At 36.3% G+C, this 10,764-nt stretch overlaps 1 protein-coding gene across 1 annotated transcript; it reads left to right on the forward strand.

The window, feature by feature from the left end:
- The first annotated feature begins 1,647 nt into the window (after positions 1-1,647).
- Positions 1,648-8,766, forward strand: LOC141596259 (la-related protein 6A). Its single transcript, XM_074416359.1, has 11 exons — positions 1,648-2,097; positions 3,483-3,564; positions 5,145-5,239; positions 5,401-5,490; positions 5,563-5,642; positions 5,742-5,823; positions 7,193-7,240; positions 7,334-7,399; positions 7,472-7,606; positions 8,065-8,152; positions 8,359-8,766. The coding sequence occupies exons 1-11, from the start codon at positions 1,801-1,803 to the stop codon at positions 8,475-8,477; spliced, it is 1,182 nt and encodes a 393-aa protein (XP_074272460.1). The 5' UTR covers positions 1,648-1,800; the 3' UTR covers positions 8,478-8,766.
- Positions 8,767-10,764: the final 1,998 nt, after the last annotated feature.

A 10,764-nucleotide genomic window follows, 5' to 3' on the forward strand; every position in this document is an offset into this window, starting at 1 on the left:
TCTCTTTTCAAAGGAAAAAAAGTGAATGTTGACATAAATACTGAGGGTTACACCATAGATAAATTCTTAGGATCGTCTCTAGTGACGATCAATATATAACTTATAATGTCTCAGAATCTCTTTTTTTTTTAACACTATTTAAATACTCCATGTTATAAGTACTGTTATAACTTGTGGCTCTCACTAACCATCATGGCCCATGGGTCTCATATAGATCTTAAATAAGGAAGCTAGACGTAAGTTAATTGTCATATGTCTTCTCATCGTTATTAGGATTAAAATTTGAAAACATCGACGATTATCGGCTAAGAATCTTGCCTTGCAGTAACTAGCACTCCGTAAGTTTTAGGGCGATTAATGAAAATCCTTGTTTAATTGCAATTATATTGAGAAGTGAGTGTTGAAGATGTTAGTTAACTTAATTATAAGAGAAATACTCATTATTTGGGTTCAAATCTTGTCAACATTAAAATTTTCCTTACAGCTTACTTTACACAAAAATAAAATAAAAAAAAAGGTGAATGTTGACACAAAAATCGACGAGGGATTAAGTGAATTAAGGGGAGGGGTGAGCTAGGTTATTAGAAAATGGAAAATAAGAGGGAAACAAAATAAGTCACGTGTCTCAGTGGTCTATATTGAATAATGACTTTGTTTTGGCTTGAAAAGGCATTTTAGTGTGTGACAAAATTTATATTTTTCGTATTTTAAAGAAAATGTTTTACAAGAATTTGAATTAAAAATATCAGTATACAAATGATCTATTTATAATGACTGATGAAACAAAGAGCCGAGACGTTAAGTACATGACTCAAGTCGACCTCGAATTTACCTCAAACCAAGACCTCAACAAATTAAATATCTTTAAGATGAGAAAGATGGTTGAATTGATGTTACATCATATTTTGTGAGCACCTTATGACGGACTCGGGGCTTGAGATGTATTAGGGTTTTTAGTAATTTGGCTGTTAATCTCCATGTTTCTATGGAGCAACTTACTCTTGATGCTCTTAATAATATTGAAGCGGTTGAAAGGAAATATGAGGCCAGCAAACATATGCAATCTGCTATGGTGGATGATGGTGAATATTACCGTATCAAGAATCACTATCCTATTTTCCTTATTGTGGCATCTGTTCTGACCATATTAGAATTAAATGTGATGCTTTGTGGACTCACGACTTTAAAAGATTTACTGAATTTTTTTTCTTGGAATAAGGAGGAAAATATATTTCATATGGGTCAAACCTCCTTCTGGGCTGGATCTACTATCCAAGCCGAAGCTTACGCTCTAAATTTTGCTATTCAAGACGCTATTTCAAAGGGGTATCGACATATTGATGCTACTTCAGACCTGGTTTTGCAACTTACTAGAATTAAAGCTGCGCATCATGATATCCGGAACATCATTTTTAGTACTTCTGATCTCATTTATCATGTCACTGTTTGTTTATAAGTCATTGTTCTAGACATCTTAACCAGATCGCTCATGCCAGAAAAAAAAAAAAAAAAACGATCCCAAACACAGCTCGAAGTCTTGAATTGAAAAATAAAACAAAACAAATTTCTAAAAATGACAAATAAAAATGACGAAAATACCCCTAACAAAATTAGAAGCCCACCACCCTTCCTCATCGTGCCTATATTAACTTCCCCATTCTTCCCTTCCCAAACCCTCGAGAGAGCACGACACTCCACATTCAACAAAACACAAGGGCGACCAAAAGGCGGGAGTTGAAAAATAAAATAAAAAATAAAATTCAATTTCTCGACCTTTTTGGAAAAACCCTGTCACGTGACATGGAGGGCGGCGGCGTAAAAGAAGCACGGTTGATCTCCACCGTTGATTCCGCTCTTCCTTCCACCGCAACCACCGCCACCACCGCGTCTCCTGAGATCTCCACCGTTGATTCCTCCGCCGTCGATGTTGAGGTTGTTGACTCTTCTCCGCCGTCCGATGACGCTGATTCTCCGCCGCAGTCTGCCGCCGCATCTTCTGTAGTCGACTCTTCTCCGCCTTCCGACGGCGCAGATTCTCCGCCGCAGTCTGCCGCCGCATCTTCTGGAGCTGACCTACATGCTAAAATTATTAAGCAGGTTGCTTATTTTGATTTCTTCTCATTTGATTTTACGCGGTTTTCGAGACGGTTCCTTAAGTTCAAGTTAGTCTTGGTTAAGATCGTGGAATAAGTCTTCTAAGAGACCGTCTCTATAATGCAGGTAGCAATTAGGCTTAAAAATAAAATAGGTACGGAATTAAAGAGTCACCTTAAGCCACTAGCAACTGTAACACATTAACTTAATGAGAGACCGTTTTGTGACGATTTTATAAGGATCAAATGAACCTAATAAGATGAAAATAGGTCGTCTTAAAACTAAACGGTCTTAAATGAGGTTTTATGAGTAATTAAGTATCATACCGGTTTAGTTTTCTTTGCTGCTAGTATTTGATTTGAGGTAACTGTGTGTGTGTGTGTGTGTGTGACTGAGTTTCGGAGGTTTTGGAGCGAGTTTTGGACTCATGGTGTTGTTGAAAGTGTTTGTGATTGATATTAGTGACTGCATTTGTAGAATGGTTACTTGAACTAGGTTGTTATACGGTGGTCGGAAACTGAGGTGGTTTATGTGTTCACAGGCTTGCACCTTTGTACTAGATTTATAAACTACTTGCTCTGTCCCAGTTTATCCCAAAATTATCGTCCCCATTTAATGTAGGAAGGAAAAGCTTGATCATCCAATATTGTCTCTAGATCAGCTACCACCGTATATCACTCAACTTCATTTATAAGTATCCAACACGGGGACATGTCCTAGTGGCGAACCTCAGCTATTTTAATTTGGCTTAGAATGAGGTGCTCAAGTGTCGTACCATCTCTGAGTGTTTAGTGTAGACATGGGTACGCAAGGGAATACAAAAAGTTGGAGCAACAAAGCTACCACTCTCTTCAGCACAATAGTATTGTCTCAATACTCCTTTATTCAAGGGGTAAATTAGGTAGTTCACCACTTTTCCTTAAATACTCCCGAAATAGAAAGTGGTCAATAAAAATGGGTTGGAGGGAGTTGTTGGTTGATGCTTGTATGCACCTTCTCCTTCACTCCATTTCACTAGAGTACATTTGTCTAAATACCGTGAGGGGTTTTTGAGGAAAAGTAGTGAAATGGTTTCAATGGAGGAAGTAGTCCATTGTGCTGATCTATATGATTGGTTACTGTTCCTTTAATCTATTTCTAACGAGACACATTGCGAATTTATGTTGGCTTTGATGCCGACTTGTCTGTTTGTGTTTGTAATTTTTTCATAGCCCCATTTCCTTACACCTACTTTTCTAAGAAATTCAAAGGGGTATGTTGGCAGAGGAAGTGGTAAATAATTGTTCTGATTAAAAAAAAATAATCAAGGTTGGTTGTTGCACAAAGCCACTGATGTTTTGTTGATCTTTAGATGTCTGTATGCCTAAACTTCCGGTGTACTAATGCAGGTAGAATATTACTTCAGTGACGAAAACTTGCCAAGTGACAAGTTCTTGATAAAATATGTGAAGAAGGACAAACAAGGATTTGGTAAGTGCTTACGCTATGAAGATAACTTTCTCTTACTGATTTTGTTGGTATCAGATTTGCTGTTTGATAAATTTGAATTTCTGACTTTGTGGTGACTCTAATATGTTTTCTTCGAGTTTAAATTGAACATCAAGTTTCTGAAAATAAAATATCTGATCAACGAGATGGTCTTTCTTTTGTTTACTTAATTGTCTCTTTTCAAAAGTAGAGATGACAAGATGATGAAATTACGCAGGTACTTGTGACAGGCTGCCACCTAGAAGTTTCTCCTGGTGCGCCCATATAATTTGTGGCGGCGCCGGCTTCTAGGACGGTTTATTGAGTCTGACTGAACTGCAAAAAACTGCTATCTGATGTCATCACTATTACTTTATTGGGTGTTTACGGTTTCAAAGTAGCATAGAATATTATTTAATTGATATCTCAAAACATTTATTTTTTTTAGTGAATTCAGCTATTGCCAAGCTTTTAGTACAATGAAAATGCCACCCATGAAAAAGAATGAAACGAGGCTTTCTTGTAGTGTTGTTTAATGACCCTTGATAATATTTTAGTTTCAATATGAGCTTCGAAGGAACCAAGGCATATATATAATGGAGTACTACTCAAGCACTTGGTGAGATGTTTTAACTTTCAAAGTTCTCATCATTTTCTTTACTTTTCAAGCTCTTATCACTCTTCTAAAGCCACATCCTATTTGTAACTGTTCACTCCCTAGAATGACTCTCACAAATCAGAATCTATAACATCCCTAGGAGTGTGAAAATCAGTTCCCATCACATATTCACATATACCATATATTCTCTCTTTCTCATCACTTAGCTTGTTAAACCCACTTTCTATCCATGTTTCATAATCCGGTTGCTACCTTCGCACTGTCCCGCGATTTTCTGTTGACTGACGCTTTAGTGGTGAGTTTTGCTTATATTATAGTTTTCTTTTACGAGAAAAATCCAATAGCATTAGTCATGTCTATAACTTCAACGTTCGGAAGTTTCAAATTGATAGTCTTAACTTGAAAATGCAGAATAAAATGATATGGTATCTGATAGTCCCTTTTAAAACTTTTAAACCTGTTGATCTATGTCTTGTATCTGATAGTCCCTTTCAAAACTTTTCCATCTGATAGTCCCTTTTAAAAACTTTTTCATCTGATAGTCCCTTTTAAAACCTTTTCATCTGACAGTCCCTTTTTATACTTTGGTTCCGTGAGGTTTGAACTTTGAACTGACTTCACCTTAGTGCGCTAATTTTGACAAAGTCCAGCTATTAGTAACTTTTTTTCTAGGTTTGTTTTTCTGATCCACTATAACCTGTCTATTGTTTGGCTAAACACTAATCATAATACTTTGACTGTTCGACTGATGCTGGTGTATAAAAGTGTTGCTGTTTTAAGACTTCAAATATTACTTTCACCATAGTACTTATTATTGGTGCTAATCCTGAATTTCTGCTGCTAAAATTTGCAGTACTGAAACATTTATGCTCTAATTCGGAATTTCGGATTGCTTATTGTTTTTATCAGGGCCATATATTTATTTTGGTGCAGACTGTTACTCAGAGTTTTATGTTTCTTGCAGTGCCTATCTCAGTGATAGCTACTTTTAGGAAAGTGAAACGACTTACCAAAGATAGTTCAGTGATCGTGGATGCTCTTAAAGAGTCTTCCCAGCTTGTAAGTATTTCTCATTGTCCTTGGAAATTTCTTGACCTTGATGTTTACCTCCCCTTCCACTCCCTTCTGGCTTTACTCATTTCGTTGTGCATAAAATTCTGGAAGGCTGATTACTGTTTCATCAGGCTGTCATGACCAGTAGCATTTTGCTTTGTCTACAGGTTGTAAGCTCAGATGGCAAAAAAGTGAAAAGGCTTCACCCTCTTCCATCAAGTCTGACCAATCCATCAAGCGAGACCAATTCTTCCAAGGTATTTGTCTAAAAGGAACTCCACTTTTACGGTTTTAATGGAACTTTATGGCATCTAATTGTTGGGTGCTAGTTATGTACTATTGTTGTAGAAAATCTGCCTGAGGACAGTTCAACAGAGAACATTCGGAGGATTTTTGGTCAAGTTGGGAGGTATTTCTCATGCTTTATTATTGTGACCTGGATGCAATTTATTTTTCTTCATGGAGTGGTTTATGTTAATTCATTTTGCGACTCTGTTTATTTTTATAGTATAAAGAGTATATCCATACATGATCCGCAAGTTACTGGAGATGCAAACCGGACCAAAGCAGAGAAACAAATCAGTGGCAAGGTATCATTTAAGTTCTGGTTTCCTTTATGCTTAAAGACAATGCTACCAGGATAATGGTACTGGTTAAGCGGGGGATTACGGACATACTAAATAGTAGAGGAATTTGTGTTTCAAAATGGTTGGCTCAGAATCAGTACAATTTTTATACTCACGGGTTATCAACCCTGCCACCCTGGCCCTCATTCAGGCCACTCAATGACTTTACCTAGTTGACAGCTGCACGTTCGCGTGTTCTTGTAATATTTGTGCGTCAAATACGATTTCATCCGGCATGTTTTCCCTTGAAACTGCTGTCTATGTTTTGGCATTGCCACCGTTGTCAAGCTGTCTGTGATTTGTATGCTCTCTTAATAATTTTCCCATATGTTCGTATGCTATTTTTTTTGGTGTTTTTCCTGAATTTTGAGCATTACTCTGGTCTCCACATCTGGGCTCTCGGAACTTGTGTAAAATATACTTCTTAAGTTTACATGTTTAAAAATAGGAAATATAGTGAATCACTCCCATAAGTTTGATATTATGTGCAATTAGGCCCTTTAACTTATAATTGTAGCAGACCCCATAAGTTTTTGTAAATTTGTAATTAACTACATATCTTATTTTTACGACTGAATTTTACTCGATAAAATATTTTACTATTACTGAAAATCAAAATTATTGATCAAATATAAACCCTAAGATTCCCAGATATTTATTTATTAATTTTGGTGATCAAATATTCACAATATGACAGTTTTTAGTAAATTCACAATGACAAATCACGACACCGAGTTTTAAATTAAATTTAAATGACATTTTCGTTGAATAGGTAGAAATATATTGTATATAATTTTAATAGACATATTTTTAAATAGTTTTTAGAATAGATATAATAAATTTTAGTAAAAAAATGGTTAAGAGAATTTGATTTGTGCTTGATTGCATGTTTTTGGAAACTTATGGGGCTAATTTGCTACAAACGAAAGTTAAAGGGGATGATTTACACAGTGGTTAGGTTGGGGGCAATTTGCTACATCTGCAATTTAAAAATTAAGCCGCCATGATGTTTCAGTTAATGCTTGATTTAGGTGTGTTGTTCTGGTAAGTTTAATACTCCAAACCCATTTAATTACTCTCATGACCGCGTGCAAGGGGAAATTGAAAACTAGTTTTCTGGCTGTCTGGGTTTGATACTCCGAATACAGGACTTATTCGACATGTTGATATGTTCTAACTAATACTCCATTTCAATCAGTTAGCCCCATTTGATTTTTCCTCCTTAAATTTAAAGTCATATGGAGCTAAATGATCGAGTTGGAGGGAGCTTTAGAAATCAAACTACCTTGTTTGGTTGTCATTTGAATTCATATTCTTTTATGTGTGTTTGCAGTTACATGCACTGATTGAGTATGAGACAGAAGAGGATGCTGAGAAAGCGGTGAGTTGCAACACCCGTCTTCAGTACTGTATTGTTGTTAAATACATAGTACTAATATTTTCAAGATGTCTTATTGATTATTTTATCGGGCAGGTTGCTTTAAATGACGAAACAGACTGGCGAAATGGGTTACGGGTTCAACTTCTTCGAAAGCGAATGGTATATTTCTTCATTCTGTACATACTTCTCTCCTCTAGCTTAGAATCTATTATCACTATTGTCTTTCTTCAGGGACATGAGGTCGGACGAAAGGCCCGGAAGGGATCAGATTCTGAGAAGGGCGGTCAAGACCGAGTTCCTGCTTCAGTTAAAGAAGGAGATAAAACTCATTCAAATGAGAAGCCTAATGATGACCCTGATGACAAGGTTTGTGTATTGTGCCTTTCATATTTTGTGGTTGGCGACCTTTGGTTCAAATTTTGGTTCTCGGCCAGTTTTTTATTCGCATGGTACTTTGCTACCTTGTTTGGAGGTGTCGCACATGCTTTGTACTTTGTAGTGTTTGTGGCTGGGATACAAGTTAAAATGTGGGAACTTGCTGCCTTGGAAGTTTTGGATATGAGCTTAATACATCTGTGTGACTCAAAGCGATTTCTTGAGAAACTCGATTGGCTGTTTATGATTCATATGATATTCTTTTAAAATTTTTGAAAATAAGGCAAGCTTTCTGCCGATTGGCATGATTCTGATGTGACGTAGCAAATTACTTGTGGTATAGGAAAATACCTTTGGGACTCGAAGCGATTTCTTTGTTTCACCTTATCATGTGAGTAAATATTTTTGTATTTTCGCTGATTCTTGTAAACTTGATTATTTTCCCCCAGGAAGGAGATCATGTATCTAAAGAAAAAAATGGACAAAAAGGTCGTAATCGATCAAAGGGACGAAAATATCGTGGCAACAATGGAATGGGTATGTATACTTTACCCCAGTCCCAACAAAGATTGCCTCCTAGCAATCCCTTTGTTTTCTCACAAAACTTAAATGAGACGGTTCTACATGGGAGAATAACCCATTAAATGTATTGGATTGGTCTCACACTCTCGCATGTAAGTCTGCTTCATTTAAGACTTGTTATTTATCGGTTAGCTAACAGTTTTTGAATCTCTTCATGTCAGGCCATGGCACAACTAGTGCCATCGAGCCCTCTAAACCACCTCCCGGTCCCAAAATGCCTGATGGGACTAAAGGATTTGCTATGGGACGTGGGAGGCCCATCATTTCTGGGAACGTTTGATGCAGCTCATTCAAGTGATAGTACAGCTTTTTTTCGGATATAGCCAGTTTCATCAATGAAGATACAGGTTTGGTCGACAAGGTCTACTACAGCATTGCGTGTTTGTATTTTTTTTCTTTCTTTCTTCTCGTGTTAAAGGAGCCACAGCCCACAAGGGCGTTGACGCTTTGTAACATAAGAAGGGACGCGTAACTGTGAGTTGATGGCCATTCTGCATTTATGTTAACTTGTAGTTGGAACATTTTCGGTAATTGGTTTATAGTATCTCCATCTTAAGTCTTGACCACCATACCGTATAATGTATAATCTTGGATTTTAATGTCCTCAAGATTAGACAATCCCCCCAACGCTCCTGCATTCTGCTACCCTACTTCGTGTGTGACATAACAGTGATAACAAATCATACAGTATATAGTAGCGGATTATGGGAAGTGTAGCACCGACGTTTGCCTCCCTCTCGAAGATTCAAATTTTAAACTGTTTAGTTAAAATTTTCTGTTACTGGATTATAAAGGGGTTAGTTCCTCTCCATTTTCTGAAAAGAAATGAAAGGTCTATTTTTTTTCAACAGCCCAAATCGTGTACCAGTGAAATTTAGAGATAAAGCGTCTTGCTTGTGACGGACACTATCCGTCACAACCTGAAGACGGATGTCCCTCTCACAATAAGGCAAATGAGAGGGCAAGTGAGGGGAGAAATGGAACATTCCATGGATAGTGTCACTTGCATATTGTGAGATGGGCACTATCCGTCTTCAGCTTGTGACGGTTTGCCTGTCTTCAATGAGAATTTGTTTAGAGAAATAGGAAGATACATCGAACGTTGTATCTCAGACCTCTTTTTTTTTGTGGGTGACGAGGGAACTCGCAGCCGCTGCCTTCGGTGCGCACTGGGTAAACCCTCGGGTGTACGTGATAGCCTGTAAACGACTTATACCAGATAAGCCATCCAAGGGTGACAGACTCAAAGTCTATTAGGCATGGACTCAGGCCAAGAATGCTCTAAAAGATTTTGCTCTTGAGGAGGCTTGAACCTGGGTCTCCTGAGAATTTCACCCAAGTTTTAACGACTAGACTCCACCCTTACGGACCTCAGACTTCATTTGTTATTAAGTTTATGTGTGTGTATTTTTTTTGAGCTTTTTAAAGTTCATAAGTTACATTTTAATTTTTTGCTGTCAAAAATCAAATTTAACTGAGATTATATGTAATGTTTTTGAGTTATATTGTAATTTTTTGAGTTTAATGTTTAACTGAATGAACTCAGAAACTTGATAGTAAAACTCAGAAACTTTAAAACAAAACTCGAAAACTTTATTATAATGCTCAAAAACTATAAAAATAGTGTTACTATATCGGATGTATAATTCATTTACTATGTAATTTAAGGATTCTTATTATTTTATACGGAGTATTTAATTGTACAAACAACTTGCCTAGGAAACTTTGTTTTTATTATTATTTATTTTTATATTTAATTATTTATTTAATAAATTGTAGACAATTTTTGAACTTTAATAACGGCCGATGTCTAGAATGTAAGTTATGTGACGAATGACGATTGCTACTTATCACCTAAGATTCAATTGTCACTATTTATTGTTTTGTAACAACTAGTTATACTTAATAATAATAATAATAATAATAATAATAATAATAATAATTTATCAAGTTTCCTGTAAAACGATTTTACAATAAAATATTTTATTGTAAAATCGTATAATTAACAAAGACTTTGGTGCCTTTATAATGGAAAAAGCGGTGATTATCGAAAGTTGTTTAGAAAGGTTATATTGATAAAATATACATCGCTTTGTAATACTCCCTCCCATCCAAACCAAGGGTAATACTTGCTGTTTTTGGCACTTTTCATGGTCGTAGGGAATCTTTGATATTATTCTTAATCTATAAGACAAAATATAGTCATGTGAAATCTTGTTTGATTTATCGTCATGAATGATATAAGAATATCAAATTTTTATAATTTTTAATAATGTGTAACTAAAGATATTCATGTTGCAAAACATACCTCGGTAAGTGTGATAAAGCAATTGTTACCTTTGGTTTGGATGAGAGGGGGTAGCAGTTATGTAAAATGATTTTATGCAAGAATTATTTTGAAAATATATACTAATGGAAAATGAGTTGGCGTCACCATGTGGCACCCAATCTCGGCGCCACCCTCTTACATGCAATAAGTGGGGACCCCTTTAATAAAGGATGCATGTGAGAGGGTGACAGACTGACAGCCAATCTCGGCGCCACCCACTGACGCCATATCATTATCC

The sequence above is a fragment of the Silene latifolia genome, chromosome 8, assembly GCF_048544455.1.
Source record: "Silene latifolia isolate original U9 population chromosome 8, ASM4854445v1, whole genome shotgun sequence".
Lineage (NCBI taxonomy): Eukaryota > Viridiplantae > Streptophyta > Magnoliopsida > Caryophyllales > Caryophyllaceae > Silene > Silene latifolia.